The 17,100-nt window shown below is 54.5% G+C and overlaps 1 protein-coding gene across 1 annotated transcript; it reads right to left on the bottom strand.

Moving 5' to 3' along the window:
- Positions 1 to 8,282: 8,282 nt before the first annotated feature.
- Positions 8,283 to 16,681, bottom strand: PCARE (photoreceptor cilium actin regulator). The gene is given in 2 exon segments (XM_045809151.2): positions 8,283 to 8,544; positions 12,953 to 16,681. Coding segments are annotated over 2 exon segments (3,963 nt in total). The 5' UTR covers positions 16,654 to 16,681.
- Between the last annotated feature and the right edge of the window lie 419 nt (positions 16,682 to 17,100).

Raw genomic sequence — 17,100 nt, 5'->3', positions numbered from 1 at the left:
GGTTTTATTATCTTGCACTTTTTTAACCTCAGAGAATTTTTTTTAAAACTCGAATTGTCCCAAAGGAAACAAGACAGCAGCAAAACCAGCCGTAGATGGCACGGGGACGAAGAGTCAGGGAGGAAGAGTGAGGCACAGACCCAACGTTGCAGACCGTGTCTGGGCACGGCCCCCCATCTGTGAGAGGCTGGGCCAGCCCTCCGCAACCCAGAGACCCAGAGTTGGCCCTTCAAATCCAGTTCAGTTGTTGTAAGGCTGATGTGAGGGAGAGTCTGACATTTGCGTTACTGAAAGCCTTCTCTGGAAGCCCGTGTTCTGGCTACTTCTGCAGAGGACCAGATGATGCTTCACGCTCGAAATACCTTCCATGAAAGCACTTGGTGGGGCATGAAGCCATGGGACGTGCGGAGGTCACATGGGAGCTCTGAAAATGCACAGGTGCCCCCGCCCCCCGGGCTGGGTCACGAAGCTGGAGGGGTGTGCTGGATGCAGGGTGTGCCGAACACGAGCAAGCTGAGAGAAGCTGTTGCCCACGGAGGAAGCCGCTGGAGAAATGGGGTCCCACGGGGAGAGAGGACATCTGGGGCTGGGGCTCTAGACACGGTAGGGAGTGGCTTTGCCTTGCCTGGGGCCAGTGGCAGGTTGACAATGGTGTGACCAGGAAGAATTAGAGCTCAGGTCATGACCTCAAACACACGGGTAAGGTGAAGGCTGAAGGGACCACGGCCCGCTCCATGCCAAGGAACCGAGCCAGACCCATAGCGACACTCTGGGGCAGATCCACACGGCTGAGGCCCTGAGACCCCAGCTCCCTGCCAGCAGGTTTTCTGGCAGACCCCACAGGCGACCCCCTCCTGTCCCCCACCCCAAGGTATAATATCAGTTCCGCATCACTGTTCTGAGTCTGTCCTGACGAGGATGACTCCGAGCAGGCTGGGGAGCCCCAAATCAACTCACATATTTCCAAGTTCAGAGTACCCCTGGCTGAGAAAGCCACGTTTTCATCTTGCCTGTGTCGCCGGGTGCAGCCAGGCGGCCCCCACCCTCCGATGCCCTGGGCTGAGGTTGGGTATGGCGCAATCATCCTGGGACTTGGGCTTGTAACAGGTGGCTGAAGTGTGACTTGGAGTAATTCTAGCGCCAGCAGGAGCTGCTTCTCACTCACTGCGACCCCAGCAGGGGCTTCCCAGCAACCACTCTCCTTAGGCTCTCTCTGACCGAACCGGGTTAAAGGCCCGCTAGACAGGGGGTCATCCAAGACGCCCAAGAGGCTGATTTTTAAACATTTGTGAAGTTTTACACAGTTTCACTAATTGTGTTTGCTTGGAGTCTGGGCAGACTTTTTGGGGTGGGTGGGGAGACTGACATTTTCTGCTTGTCAAGATGCTAGAATCTGTAGGAACCCGAGGATGCAGAGCCTGGCCGGGATTTTGAAAGCAGAGATTAAGCTCAAAGTCATCGTCCGTCTTCCAGTGGAAGCTTCCCACCCCGTGCTCTGCACCCACCCTCCTGGGTGGGGTGGTTAAAACAACTGAAAACACCTGAAATGCAAAGAATACATCTGCGAGGTTCTGTTCTCCGTCATCATTTTAAGTTTAAATCTAGTCTCCGGGCAGCTGGGCTCTGTGGGCAACGCGCCTGGCCCAACCCCATTGGGGAGTGTCCAGGGGGTTCTTGGGGTGGGGGGGACCTCAGGAAATTTCAGTCTCAAGAGGTTTCCCACATCATTACTTTTATTTTTAAGATTTATTTATTTGAGAGAGAGAGAGAGAGAGAGAGGTGGAGGGGCAGGGGCAGAGGGAGAGAGAGAATCTCAAGCAGACTCCCCAGTGAGCTTGGACCATGACAGGGGACTTGATCTCACGACCCTGAGATTGTGACCTGAGCTGAAATCGAGAGTCGGACACTTTACTGACTGAGCCACCCAGGCGCCCCCCACATCATCACCCCCACAGCATAAGCTAGCCCCTCCAGCCCATCATGCAGCTCCGCTTCTTCCCTGCGTTGCCTTTTATTCTCTTGGCAACATTCAAGTAGATAACAGAGAATTATTAGCTGTAATCACCAGGCCATACATGAGGTCCCCAGAATTTGTTGATCTTCTCATTGGAAGTTTGTACACTTGGAGTATGTCCGCATTTCGCCCTATTAGGCGGCCGGCTGGGAGAAGCAGGGCCCTGCCTGCCCCCGGCTGTCCCTTGGGCGGGCGGGACAGCATCACTGCCGGGGTTGCTCCCCAGGTGGGCGTTTCTGCATCTGGGACCAGCAGGGGTTCCAGTGTGGTCCTTATCATTATGGGGGGCTTCTTCGGGGGGGCGGTGTTATGTCTTCTCTGTACCCCGTCACCTGGTGTCTCAGTGAAGAAGGCTATAACATGAGTAGGTTTTGTTTTGTTTTCATCGCGGCTTTATAATTACCTCTCTGTGGGTTGACAGCTGTTATTAGCGTCACCTTGGGTTCTCCTTGAGAGTCTTTCCATCCAGAAAACAATCCAGCGCCTCTGCGGCTGGTGTCAGCAGTCATTAAGTAAACAATAGCTTTAAAAAGTCACCAGGTTTTGTAAACACAGCCAATCCTGTCCCCTTCCAAAGGAGAGGAAAAAAAAAAAAAAGCTAGATAAATAATTTTCATGAAGGCAATTTGTTTCCCAGGGTCTATATTTCCTTTCTGTCTCATCTGCTGGTGTTTACTACTTTGGGGCACTGGCGATAAAGTGAGAAACCTGTCTCCTCAAGGGCCGTCTCTTCCAGCCCCGGGTGGGGTGGGGGGGTTCACCTGGAAGCCCACTTTGGGGGTTGATGGCAACAAGGAACAAAGACTTTTTTTTTCCTTTTGGAAAAGACTTTTCTTTTTTTTCTTAATGCCGGATGGCAGTTTTATATGTGTGTGCAGGGGAGGGATGGGAGGGGTTGAGGTGTGTGGAGGAGGTGATTATAGAAAATAATTCTCTTGGAAATTTTGTTTTGAATTTCCACCCAGGCTAGTTTCAGAGGAATGGCTAAAATCACAGCTGGCCTTTGGCTGGATCTGAAAAACAATTTCCTTTTTTAAATCTTGGAGAAAACTGAACACTTCTTCCATGGAAGGTTGTGGTATCTTTTGGAATAACTCACTCCTGCTGGCAGTTGGTATTAGAACCAAGGCTGGGCAGGAGCTGGGGAGCCCCACTGGCTGGCCAAGTGTCTTTGACATCCCTCAGCCTTCTTTTTTTTCATTTGTCAAAGGTGTTGAAAAGAAGACTTGCTTTTCATCTCATGGGATTAAAAAAATCTAATCAATGTAGAAAATTCCATTTTGAAAATGTAGAGCATTACACACAAAGAAAAGTTATAATTATTATTAACTCGAGCCTCAGCCCAGTAAGACCTGCTGTTCAGGAGACACTGAAGTCATTCCCCGCATCTGACTGACAGATCACCCACCACTCAGCATGGGAATAAGTGGGAGATTCTGAAGCTTAATTTTTTCCCCCCGTTTGGATGATCTGACATTTGGAGTCGTGATTGCAAGCAAAATGTTTTAAAGCCTTTTCACTTTGAAAGACATGGAATCCTACAGAGAAGGAAGTCAATTCTAGCTGAGTTTGACAGCTGTTTTTAACTTTCTCCAAGAATCAAAGCACAGATCTGGAAGGAGGGGGAAACCGTACTTTTTTTTCTTAATCAGAATCTAGAAGTGCAGAGAAGGCAGAGATGAACGGTACAAACACGCGTGGTGGAGGGATCATCAGTTCTTCCAGAGAGCTCAAAGAAGATAGCTTAGAAGAAGCGAGTTTGCCCATGCCTTTTAGATGGCAGGGTATGGAGGCTGGCATTGCCATCGAAGCTTTCCAGATGAAGGAATGGGCCTCTAGAAGCCGGGTCACAGGGGAGTGGGAGGCGATAGAGGTGTGGGGCCTCAGGCTTCTGGGTCTCAATTCCAACCATCGGGAGCAGGATAGACTCTGGCCAGGGTGACTTACACATTCGCCATCCCTCCTCCTTTCTCCCCCTTCTCCTTGCTTCTCCATTCATCTTCCTCAGGCCCACCAGGCTTGTCTCAGGGCATCACCTGACTCCTGCTGGGGCTGCCGTTCCAGCCAAAACGGGTTGTTGACTCGAGACTTCAAGGGTGCCTGGAATCACGGCGTTCAGGACCCAGGCTACTCCATGGGTGGAATTCTGTAGTCACAGGCTATCAGTGAAGTTACTTTCTGAAGTCCATGAGAGTAACCAAGCCAGCAGTGTCCAGGGTCCTCCGTAAAATTGAATTAGAGTGCGCAGTGAATTAACCGTTTGCTCCTCGCGTGTGCAACGCATCTTTAATTATGTTTCATAAAAATGTCGGGATGGATTGATGGAAGTTTATTCAAACTTCAGGTAGGCACAGGGAGGGACCACAGTGCAGTATAACACGTTCTGTTGATACGGGCCCAGAACGCATTTACTTTATGGCAGGTCAACGGAATCTCTGACGTGAGGCTACTTAAAAATATATTACATTTTCAAAGTTTTCCTTGGGAAGACGCAGAGGGTGCTGGCAGCCCGGAAGCAGTCAACCAAGTGATCAGTTGACAAACACGCTGACACTTACAATTCACTGCACCAGCTCCCCCGATACATGCAAAACACAGGCTTATTTCAGAAAAAAGAATATATTTCTCAAAACCCCTTTCATTCATGTTGTAGGGTCGACAAGACCCGTCTCGTCCAACATAAGTTTTTCACAGTGAAAGAAAAGTCTCTTCGGTCGCCTGCCTTGCATTTTCTAGAACACAGATTATTTCAGGTTCTGAACTGGGCACCGAACGTAAGGGAAGACCTAGATGCTGCCTAGCGTGAATAGCTGCGCAGACCCAGGCTGCGGACGGGAGTTATAGTTCGTCCTGAAGATGGTAGTTATACTTGCAAAAAGCTATCACTGTTCCATCAAAATATTATATCTGCTTTTCTCCTCCATGAATCCTTTTAATGGAACTGGAAAATTGTGGTTTTCCTTGGGGCAGAACCATATGTTACTTTACTCATGTGTTAGATAAAGAGCTGCAGTACCTCCCTCTCCTCAGCTCTGGGGGTCGCCATGGGTGTTGACGATGGCCGGACCCCCCTGGAAAAGAGTTGGCCCGAACAGGAATATGGGTATAATATGCACCCCTTAAATTGATCTCTTTTCTGTGGTGGGCTCTCTTGTGTCTTTATGCCCAACATTCCTTCTTGGTTTCTAACTTTGGGAAGCACAAGTGCAGACTTATGGGTCCTTAATGGGTCGGGTCTACTGGTGTCATTGTTTTAAAAAGACAGGACAAAGCCGGAACCCTGCTCTCCCTTCTCCTTGGAGTGTAGGAAGTGGATTGCGTTCAGCAAAGACAAGGTTCTTGGGTGGGGGGCAGGTGAGTGGGTGAAAGTGACCCACCTGAGAAGCTGTGGGATTGGGCTTGTTCCTCACGACCACCAGCAGTGTTCTTTCTGAGGCAGAACCAGAGACGTGGGTTTGAGTAAAGGCCTGGTCTCAAGGAGGGGTGAAACGGAGTGGAAGCCATGCAAGTTGCCTGTTGTGGTACATTTAATTTCTTTTGTACAATGTCCAATTCACCGGTAATTTGGGCTAAGTCTGGTGGTTGGGATGGTAGCCAGAAAACCACACCTGTGACCCTTCTGCTCCTGTGCCAGCTGGGCCCTGCTTTACCTTTGACCTTTACTGCCACCCAGCCCCTTGGCCTTGGCAACCCCTCCGCTTTACGCCAGGGGACACTGTCTTGGGATTCTTGAGGCAGTTGGGTCCTGGGCCAACATAATGGTCTCTATCAGCGCATTGTCCTGGCTGCTTGGGCCTAGAGACCTCTCACTGCATCACGAGTGGGGATGTATGGCAGGAGCCCAGCCCTGTGCTGGCACAAGCAGATGCTCAGTAAAGGCAGAGGGAGGGGGAGGAGTCTGGACCTGCTCCAGGACTGACACAGGGACCCTGGAAGCCCTGTGTTTCTCCACCGATGCCGGCAGCACGGGACCGGTGGGTGTCAGCTGCTGCTCAGAGGCCGAGCTCGGGGGAGGGGCGACTTCTGCTCTCACAGAGCCTCCTGCCAGGCACCCTCTGGGAGGTTCATTCCAGACTCTTCCAGGGCGTTCTCTCTGCTGCTGACCCATTCCAGGACATAATAGGCTGCCTGGCTCCCAGCCGCCCACACCTAGCTTTCATGGGTGCACTTGGCCCCCACCTACAGACTCAAACAAGCCCCACACCTCTAAGGGGGGCCCTTTCAGGGGAGCTTGGCCTCACTTCCGTCTCCTACGGATCTGGCTCCCACTTCCTATCCTGGTTTCCAGAACTAGATTTTTTATTGTCTCTGTGCTCACACCCCCACATTGTGTCACCATTTCATGAATGGTGTCCCCCCTGTCCAGCCTCCCTTGGTTCCTCTGTTTCTGCTGTGTTTCTTCAGACCTCGGGAAGTCTGCCCCTAAACCCTAGCCCAGGCAGGGTCTGCTTCCTGACAGTCCCCCCTGAAACTGCTTACCCGTGAGCGGCCTCTCTCCGCCTGCTTGCTTCCCCTCTGCTCTGCTCCGCGCCCAGCCTATCTGGGACCCACACCCTCGTTACCTTCCGCAGCTGGCCTGCCCAGGTAGGCAGACCGGCCTGCTCCGCGGCAAGCAAGTTTCCTACACCTGGCTGCTCTCACGCTTGTATCTCAGCCCTGCCTGGCGGGGGAGCTGGACTTCCTCCCATTTCCCGTGGCCCAGGCGGTTCTCCAGGTCCACCCACTCAGCCCAGCTTGTGGCTCAGCCAGGAGCCCGGCCTGCTGCTGCCCGAGCTCTGCTCTGACTGTTAACACAGCCCCACAGCAACCGTGTGGGTGTGCACAGACATTTCCCAACAGAGGGGTGCGGTGTGGCCCCTCTTGGTATTTAATCAACTATTCCTTGGGTGCCTTTGAAGAGCTCATCCTTGTCATCCCTATTTTAATAACTGGACGAGTCCGGGTGAATTCATTTCCAGGTTGCTGTAGTCCCCGGGGCCCCGCGTAACATGCTCTTGAACCATGATGTGTATCAACAAGGCAAGACTTGAAGTCTACAATTTCCCCAAACTTAAAAAAAAAAAAAACCAAACAGCATCAGCTTCGCAGCAGATCGGATGGCCCCTTAGCTGTACCCCGAGGGTGAGAACTCTTGTCTTTGACACCCCACTGAGCCGGCACTGAATCACCCAATCACTGCAAAGTCGTTCCTAAGTAGAAAGCGCTCCACGGCCACCACAGACGCAAGCCAAGATCCGCAGCAAACATCTAGCGCCCTGGCAGAAGCGCTGGGGCACGGACCCTCACTTCCATTTCAGCCCCGGCGGAAGTCGTGCGGATGACTCGGGAAAAAAGTTGGCCGAGAAGGCCCCGGGGGGACTGGCGTGCGCACGCGTGCTGGTGTGCATGCGTGTGCGCACGTCCTCCCGAGCTGCGGCCCCCGCGGGCCTGGAGAATGGGCTGCTTGTTTGCAAGCCTTGGTTGTCCCCACCCAGGCTGAGGGGCACGCGGACGCACAGGACAGAGCGTCCGAGACACGCCTCTGGGACCCAGTCGGAGGCCGCTCAGCCGCAGGAGTGGGCTGGAAGCCGTGTGTGTGGACGGCTTCGGGTCTGCGCGTGGGAGGGAGGAGGGGGAGGAGGGGGTGGGTCTAAATTCCAGTCTTCCTGTCTCTGGAGCAGCCAGCTTCTGAACAAAGCTCTCGATGGGGCCTTGAATGCGGTGCCACTACGTAACCTTAAAAAAACCCCAACGCTTTCCAACCATTTGTACAACTCTGTTTGCTTTAGGCAGATGGAGATGGGATAGTCGTGGGCAGTGAAATGGAACGAAACACAAGGGATTCTGCTGCCAGCCACACCTGTTCTAATTTTTGCTCTGTCCTCTTCCTAGCCTTGTGACCTCAGGCAAAACACTTTCGGGCTTGGGGGGAAGGGGCGCTTTGGTTTTCGTATCTGCAAAACCGGCTCTTAGGTTTTCTTATCTGCAGAACCAGGAGAATGCTCTCTGCTTCATTCTTTGTTGCGTGGATTAAATGACTTCACGAAACTAACCCAGCTGAAGCCCCCAGTCCACCGAGCATGCGACAAATGCATTTTTCCCCTAAATTAAGGCCAGTACTTGAAGGATTAAAGAGTGTCACCGTGGGGTCCAAAGTTATAGTTAACCTTTGGACCCCAAGACAAACCAGAATCTGGGGCTGAAATGGCGAAGGTTTAGAATTTAGCAGACTCTCTGGGCAGTGCACCTTCCAGATCTTTCTAGGAGTAGGAGTTTGGTTGGCCCCCCACTATGGGACAGTCTGATGCTTGGCTGTCACCCATTGTCTTCTGGGGTGACTGGCATCTGCGTGACCCTGTTGGTTCGCCTGTCAGGCTGCTTCCTTCTGCTGAGGCTTGTCCTGGGCGCGGCTGGCCCTGGCCTCCCGTTGCAACCCGTGGCCCAACACGCAGAGCTCTGGGGGAGGTGCGCCCCTGCCTCCACCCCGCAGTTCTGGGGCACAGGGGCTGTGCCATGGCTCTGTGTCCTTCTTGGGGCTCTCTTCACTGCTGCTGCGGAGAGAAAGGACAGATGCAGATCAAGCACTCCTCAGTTGTTCCCTCTCTACCCCCCTCCCCACCCCCCTCCACCTCCCTTCCGCCTCTCTCTGTCCCTCGCCGGCTGTCTCACCCACAGGCCCGTGGGCCCCCGGTGCCAGGCCTCTGCCCTTCCTCATCGGGCCTGCCTGGTTGGAGCCGTCCTGGTGCCGTCCCGGGGTGTGCCTGCTGCGGTTGGGCACCGTGGGAACCGAGCCCCCCCACCCAGGTGTGTGTGCCAGCGGGCTGAGCCCAGTTCTTCCCCTCGTCCTGCGGCTCCCAGCAAACAGCTCCCTCAGGAACTCTGGGAGCTGGGCCTTTATTTTTGTTTCTAAAGCACTTCTTGTTTAATAAAGGGCGAGGCTGAGCTAGTTGAATTAAAAACAACACCAACAATAACAGCAAAACAAAACAAAACAAAACAAAAAAACCAACCCACAAAACGCCCCACAACCCACCACACCCTGCTTGGCTCAGCGGCCACCCTTTTCCTGAATGGAGTAAAATGGAAAGTGCTCGGCCCAGGCCTGGCATTGGGCTAGAGCAGAGCCTCCCAGCTGCTGAGTGCCGCAGCGAGAGGGGCTCTGAGGGGAGAGGGACCCCCAGTGTGCCTTGGGGGTGCAGAATGGAGAATAATCACAAGCGTGGAGTGAGCTCAGGCCAGGAAGGGGACCAGCTCTGAAAGCCACGCGGGCTGTGTGCTGGCGGGGAGCCTCGTCGTTACTGCCTGGAGGCTGGAGGCTGGCTGTCTGGGTTCAAGTCCTGCACTTACTAGCTGTGTGTCCTGTAGCACATTAATTAACCTCTCTGATTCCCAGTTCCCTTCTTTGTAGAGCAAAGATGCTAATAGTATGCATCTCACAGGGCGCTCGAAGGTATCAGTACGGAATGAGGCGTGTAAATCTCTTCGCAGATGAACCAGAACGTGATAAGTTTCGCAGCTGGCCAGCGGTCACTCTGGTGCTCCTTCTAGCTGAACGGGAAGTCCCACCTGGAAATGAAACTGGGGACCACCCTGTCACATGCCGGGTAGGCACCTGAGGCCTCACCATTAGTCATCTCAGGTCCAGGACTGGACCCAGCTCCCCACGTGCAGAGACCAGAAGGTCCTTCTCTCTGCTCTGACTGCAGGTTCTTAACTATTCCCTGAGCTTTGCTATGCAGCGCGCCGTGAGAATCTCACTGTGCTCCTTAGAGCCGGTCTCACGCGTGCTGGCCTCTGGCTCCGTTCCCAGTCCCCGCCTGATCCAGTGTGACTTGGCGTGCAGGACCAGATCCCACCTTCCTTGCTTCTCCCTGTGCCCCTTTTAGAGCAGAGAAAAGCATGTGCAGAATGCACTTCATCTGTGACCCTTCGCTGCTCCCCGACTGGAGCGGCTGGCAGGAATGGGAGGGGCGTGCCTGGCGCGCAGTGGCAGCGGCAGTGACAAACAATTTTGTCCTAGAACTGTGTCTTCCCCGACCCCAACCAGCTTCCACATCTGCGTGAGGCTCAGGCTAGGAGGGAGAGTTTCCTGGTTGCCACGATGGGGCTGTGGTTCCCCCTGACCCCGGGATGGCTGGAGAGGCAGGCTGCCCAGGCCCTGCCCTGCTGGTCGGTTGGGAGCCTGATCTAGGATATAGGGTTGGGGGATTGGGCTGCGGAGAGCCCCTGACTGGGTGGTCCAGTCCAAACAAAGACTAAAAGCACCGTATTTAGGGGAGAAAATCTGGACCCTTCTTGAATGTTCACAGTGCCCCAGTGTGCTAAGACCTAGAGATGGCACCTCCACCAGGGGCCTCAGAACATAAGTGACGGTTGAAGCTCAGTAACTGAGCTTCCTGGGTGAGCCTCCAAGGACCGTTCCCAATGCCCTGGGCCCCGAGATAAGGAGGATATAAACATCGTCATTTTTTCTATAAAAGGGGCTTGTGCCTGGCTCAGGATGACGAGAAGCAAGTCAATGCCAGGTGTAGACCAGGTCCTGCTCTCTCTGCCACAAGATACCATGGGGCACTTGTATCCCTGCGAGTCTCTGCTTGGGGAAACAGCCCGTTCTGAGTCTTTCCGGCTCTCTGGCACTGGCTTGTCGGCTAGATGCATAGTCTCAGGCACATGATGCCTACTTCCTTGGTCTGGTTTCCCGTATGCAGGAGGGCAGGGAAAAAATGTGTCTACAGAGTGGGAAGCACTCAGTGCATCCTAGCTGGCATGCTTCTGCTCCCAGATGTCAACTTTACAGGGGTGGAGGGGTGGAGGGACTGGGGGATGAGCCCTTCCCCATCACATTCAACACATGCTCACAGTGTCAGTTCCGAGTGGCTTGGAGGTGTGATCTTACCAGAAGGCAGGGGAAGGAGCGCGAGCCATTACTGACCTTCCACGCAACCTTGGGAAGTCTCCTGTTTACGAATCCTCCTTTCTGTCAAGCTACAAGCACTTCTCCCCCACCCCCTTCTCCGCCCTATCTCCCTAAGTATTGAGATTCAGGACATAAAACAACCTTTTAGGCTGCCCTATTCCGCGGAGAAGCCTGAGAGAAGGCATTATTTTCTTCTTGAACAATTTTATGTTACTTGATTATTGCTCCTGCTGTTTTAAAATGTTAGTGTTTTTAATTAATGCCATTTTATTGTCCCTGTTCTCCCAAGCTCTTCTGAAGGGCACAGTTTTAGAAATGTAATCAGAGAATAAGTGGCTGGTGTGAGGAGTAATGCATTAACATTTATAGAGGTTCTTAGATGAAAAGCACTGTGCTGTAGGAAGCTCATTTTAGATTTAGGAAAAGAGCAGCATTACATTAAGATTCTTGCAAAAATAATCAATATTTCATTTCTTTCAAGTGGCTAGGGAAGTTTATATAACTAAAATAATGTACAACTTTCCCTAGATAATAACTTTATTTAAAATCGACTCCCGAGTACTTTGTAAAAAATTACCATTTATGCCTCAACAGATTGTGAGGTCTGTAACACGTATCACTCTGGCCGAAATGAACTGCTGATTGACGCAAGAGTGGGCGTTTCAAAGACAGCAAGGACTGTGCCGTGAGCTTTGTCCCATCTGATACCAAGACACATTGATAAGAGTTCTTTTCCAACAGGTCTCAGATAGATGGGTTTTCTCCCCATGCTGTGTTCTGGAAAACGTGCATTTGCCCATGTGTTCTACCCACGTGAGCATATGTGTCTTTCTTTCCATGTTCAGGCAATGGTTCTACCATGACTCATGACCTGCTGTCGCTCATGCCCAGGCCTGCCTGCATGGCTGGGCCAATGACGTGCAAGTCAGCTGCGCTCACGAGAAAGGCACACTTGGAACTCGGTCTGCCAAGGGTAGCGATGGCAGTCCTTCCACTCGCTTCTGGTACTCAGTGCCCATGAGGGGCCTTGCTCTTGCTCTATACGCCTCCGAACGGGGAGACAGAGGTGAGGCTAGAACTGAAGAGAAGTGGAGGCAGGTCTCTGGGGGTGGGCGAAAGCTACCCATTTGTATTCCATACCTCCAGGACAAGCCGTCTCAGGGCATGTCCCCTGGGTGTCCCCGAGACACTTTTCAGGGGGATCTATGAGGTCAAAACTATTTTCAAAATACTGTCAAGATGTTATTTGCCATTTCCACTCATTCTTTCATGAACGTAGAGAGTGGACTTTTCTGGTCTACGTCCTGTGTGATACCACATCGGATGGACTGCAGAAGCAGGTCTGAGAAGCCACCATCTTTCCCGGGTGCCAGACATGAAAGGAATTTGCAAAAATAGAAGACGGGGCCACTCTTTTCACTAAATGTTTTTGTTGTGGAAAATATACCTACTTTTTATGGTAACGTATCATGGGGACATTGAAAAAAATTAATTCATAAGTATTTTAAGTATTTCTCAATTTTAATTTATAATACAGTAAAAAGTGATAGATATAACCCAGCTACGCAAAGGTTCTTTGGGGTTCTCCGTAATTCTTAAGAGTTTTAAAGGGGTCCTGGGGCCAGAAAGTCTGAGAACCTCAGTAAACCAGAGAAAACAGAATTCAGGCTGCTCGTTCCAGACAGCGCAATGGTGCCTCGGGGGGGGGGGGGGGCGGTGGGGAAGCCGCTCCATCTCCTTTTCCTCCAGCGTAAGATAAAGGGGAAGGGGTGCTTGGATTAATGTGATTGTTTTAAACTCTATTTTTTAACACAGCAGAGATTCTTTCAATTACAATCTTTCTCGGGAACCTGAAATGAGTGGCAGATGAAAGCTCAGTTGCTCGAGGATGGGTCCGATGGCCGGAGGCTGGATGGCCCGCAGCCCCCTTTCCTCTGCCTCTTCCCTCGAGGCACAGTTTGAAAACTACTGACCCAGATGACCCCAAGGGCCTCTCGGCTTTATCGGGTTAGCGCAGGGCCGTGGCCGAGGACCCTCCTTACCTGCTCCTGCTGAGCGCCGGTTCACAGGCCTCGCTGGTGGCACCGGGGACAGGCAGCCCAAGGCGGACACTTGGCCGGCGGTCGGAAGCCGTCCTTCTGATGAAAGGCTGAGGGTTGAGGGCACACAGAGTCGTGCCCCGCTGTGAGCCCGCCCTCGGCCGTGGCCCTGAGCTCCTCCAGCCTCCTGCGAGGGTCCCCCGAGGGTCGCCAGCTTCAGGGGGCAGCCATGGTGGGGTGAGTGGGTGGGCTGTTGAAGGTGGCAGGGCAGCTGCAAACAGAGAGGAGGTGGCTGGGCAGAATACAGAACGTGTGTTCCCGGAGGCTTTGGCTGTGGCCGCCCGACTGTCCTCAGAATCTCTTGTTTGCTTGTGCCCCTGAGCAGGGGACTCTGGGGGGGAGGGAGAGGGGCCAGACGAAGGGGAACTCGCCTCTGTGTGCTGGGTAGGGGGGCTGGAGGCCTTGTGCTGTGCGGGTGGGCTCACGGGGGGAGTGTTGGGTGGCTTGTGCCGTGGTGGGGGGGAAGCTCCTTCCTTCATCGTTGCGGGGCTTAGCACCGTGGGGCTTACCGGAGGGCTGACAGGCAGGCTGGGGGAGCCATGCACAGAGGGGACACGTGGGTGGGCAGGTCTGTGAGAGGAGGGCTGCCTCCTGTCCGCTCGGGGTGTCCAGGGTCCCCTTGTGGAAGAGGCCTTCCTGACCAGCAGGGGGCTTCTCTCCTGGCTCTGCCTGGGGGCCTCAGGAGAATGTGGCCCTTGTGTTGGCTGGGCCACACTGAGTTCCAAGGTCCTGTTCTGCCCAGATATGTGGCTGGCATGGTGCCAGGGGGTGGCCTTCTGGGGATGCTTGGACAGGCTGGTGGCCCTGTCTGCGGGGGCCTGACTCTGAGCCCCTCTGCCTTCCACCTCTGGGTTTCTGCTGGCTGCTGGCGGGTGGCTCAGGTCCCAGGTGAGCTTTCTGGTACTGCAGCCGCTCTTGCTGCTCCCTGGCCCTGTGCTGTGGGGCCTGGTGGGGGCAGTCGTGCTCTTGCTGGGGAGCAGGTCGGTGGGGCTCATGGAGGCTCTTAGCTTTGGGGAGGCCCACGTTCTCTGGGCAGGGTCAGCCCCTCCCAGCCCTGGCGTACGGGTCCCTTTGGAGGAGCTCCCGGCTGGTATGCTGCTCTCTGGGGGCTCCAGAGAGGCGAACGACTTGTCCATCAGGATTTCCAGAGGCGGTGGCGGGAGATGCTCTGGGTCCTCTCCTGTTTCACAGTTGAAATTGAGGTCCTCCTTCTTGGATGCTTCTGGTGTCAGCAGAGGGGGGAAAATAGGAGCTAAGGGCCTCCAGCCTGGCCCCAGCTTGAGAGATTCTCCACTTGCTGCTGGAGAAATTTGGGGCTTTGGATACAAAGGGGCAAGCCCCCCGTAAATGGGAAATCTGGGAGGTATGATGGGGATCCCCCACTTCCTGAGGCAGGGGCTCGGCCCGGCGTCCTTGGAATCCCCCAGTGTCCTCAGACTTTCGGTGGGACTGAAAGTTTCAATGAGTTTCTTGACCGATGTTCTGGTGGGACAGCCCCTGACATTCCAGTCCTCGGCCCCAGGAGCCTCACTGGCCTTCTCACCGGATGGGATGGCGATTGGCAGCCCCTCAGCCCTGCCCTGCCGGGCCTGCTCACTCTCAGGGCGGGGACTGCGTTTCTGCAAGATGCTCTTGCCCTGACTTGGTAAAATGACGAAGTTCTTGGTGAGGGAGGCCTTCAGCTTGCTGATGGTGCTGCTCGCAGTGCCCCCGCAGGTGTCGGGCCTCAGAGCCGCTGCTCGGGGCTGCGGAGCCTGCTCCGGCCTCTGCCCCTGCTGTCGCGCACCCAAGGCGTAAAATGCCTCCAGCCTCTGGCTCAGGTCCCTCTGGACCCTCCGCAGCTCCTGGAGAGTGGGGTCCTCCACTTGGCTCTCCAGACACCCCTCTGACTGGGCCCTCCTCTGCCTCACAGGGGTCCTGCTGCTGCCGCAGGCAGTGCTGGGTCTCGGGGAGACCGCTGTTCTCCTCTCCTCCTCGTCGGCCCAGTCCTGGGGCCCAGAAGGCACAGGGACAAACTTGATCCTTTCACTGATTGCTTCCTTCATCTTCAGAATCATTTCCTGGGCTTGTGGGCTCCTGAGCCTCCTGGGGTGTGGCTGAAATGAGCCTACCGGGCCACCAGGTGAAGAGCGTGGCCTTGGAAGGGAAGAGTTTTCCTGCCATGGACATGGACTCATGCCGCCCACCTGGTCTTCCTCCTCGTCTCGGCTACTGTCCTCCCCTTCACTGAGGGAAAGAGGGTCCATCACCCCGGAGCCTTTAGAAAAACGTGCTTCCATGGAGATCCCAACCCCAAGGGAATCACCCGGAGTGCTTCTGCCCATCCTCAGAGGCCTGGCGGTCGTAGTTTCCGGGCCTGTGCTCGAGGGACATGGGTCACTGGCTTCACCCTGTGCCACCGGCTGAAACTTTGCTGTCAGAGGCCTCGAGAGGGGGCAGTCCTGGGGTCCGTCTGAACCCGTGCGGAAAGGATTTTGCTGCCAGCTCTGTCCCGACAGCCCGGCTTCCACGGTGGACAAAAGCACCGGCTTCCATTCTGTGGGCTCGGCCGCCGAGTCCCAGCTGCCTTGCTTGCCCAGCTTGTCCGCCAGCTGCACAGACTCGTTGTCCGCCCCGATGCCACTGTCCTCAGAGCACAAGGGCACACCCTGCATCTCAGGGTCCCCGCGGCCGCTCGCCAGGCTCTCCAGTTGCCCTAGAGCCCTCAGGAGGCATTCATCCACACCCCTCTGTGCGCTCAGCTTATTTCCCAAGTGGCTCGCGGTGGCCTGGTGGTAACCACGGGAGCCCTCCAGGAAGCTGCCGGTGACGGAGGCCACCGAGCCCCTGAGCGCTAGCAGCTTGCTGACTGTGTGCTGTAGAAGCTGCGGCAGGAGACCTGGCTGCGCCCGGGGCTCTCCGTTCCTTGACGGCCAAGCCAGATCCTCCCGAACTTCCCGGAGAAGCATTTCTCCATCCTTGGAGATCTCGCCCAAGAGCCGGTTGATCTCGTCGACACATAGCAGCAGGAAGGTGACCATGGGCCGCAGCAGCGCTTGGGTCTGGGTGGCCTGATGGGTGACACGCAGAATGGCTTCGTATTTGGAGAGGCAGGAGTGGAGGTAGGCGTAGGCGTGCTGGTGGGCCTTCACCAGGGGCTCAGGGAAATCCACTTTGCCATCAGGCTCATGAGCAGGAAGGGCGGTTTGGCAGCAATGGCCCTGTTGGCCACACGTGAGGCATCTCAGCTTCCTTGGCTGGGTATTCCTTTCTTCACTCTCTTCCCCAGAAGAGGCTGCCCCTTGTGACGCGTGGGAGCCCTGTGTCTTGGATGGAAGGTCCTTGGCCATGTGGCTTTGTGATTTGTCCGGCTGGGATCGGGAGGTTTGGGTTTCTGGGGGTAGTCCTTCCATAGCTTTCCCTTTGCCTGCAGTGGGATCTCTTGTGAGCTGATAGAGACCGTCAGCTGGGCTTTGGGTCCACCTGGCCCCCAGCTGCTCTCCCTCAGAGTCATAGCAGGTGGAGCTTGGAACCAGCAGAGGGACAGAGCATCTTTCACTGCCCCCTTGACGTCCTGGCAAAATTGCTTTGGGCTTTTTAAAAAACTGGATGCCACTCTTAGCGACGCTATGAACAATGTCATTGTGGGAAGGCGCACACCCCATGATTTCAGCTTGTAGTCATCTCCCACCCACAGTCTTCACAATTTTCAGAGAATCATCCTTGCAATAGGAACAAGAGGCAGCCTTACTGGTCGGTCCAAGCAATTTCCAGGCCAGAACGCTCTGCAGTCCATGGCCCCGGGTCCTCGGGACCAGCTTTCTTCACTTCCTCGGCCCCGCCGTGTAGAGGCGGTGGTGCCTGTGGTCTTGTTGCTCTGTGTCTCGAACCCTCTGTGAGTGAGCAACAGGGCGATTCTAAAGGACCTCAGTCTCGTGGATTCTGCGCCTGCGTTCTGCTCGTGTCCTGACAGATGCGGGGGGCGAGTGGAGCTTTAAGCCTATTAGGTTAATCGTGCCCTAGCCAGTCAGCACTCAGTGTGTTCTGGTGTAGAGCTTCTCAGCATTTACTATCTTGGGAAGCGGATTATTTTTGCACGTGCTTACGCTTTT

Source organism: Ursus americanus, chromosome 7 (genome assembly GCF_024610735.1).
Source record: "Ursus americanus isolate L20-20 chromosome 7, mUrsAme1.1.p, whole genome shotgun sequence".
NCBI classification, from domain to species: domain Eukaryota; kingdom Metazoa; phylum Chordata; class Mammalia; order Carnivora; family Ursidae; genus Ursus; species Ursus americanus.
This window is presented reverse-complemented; position numbering and strand designations above follow the sequence as displayed.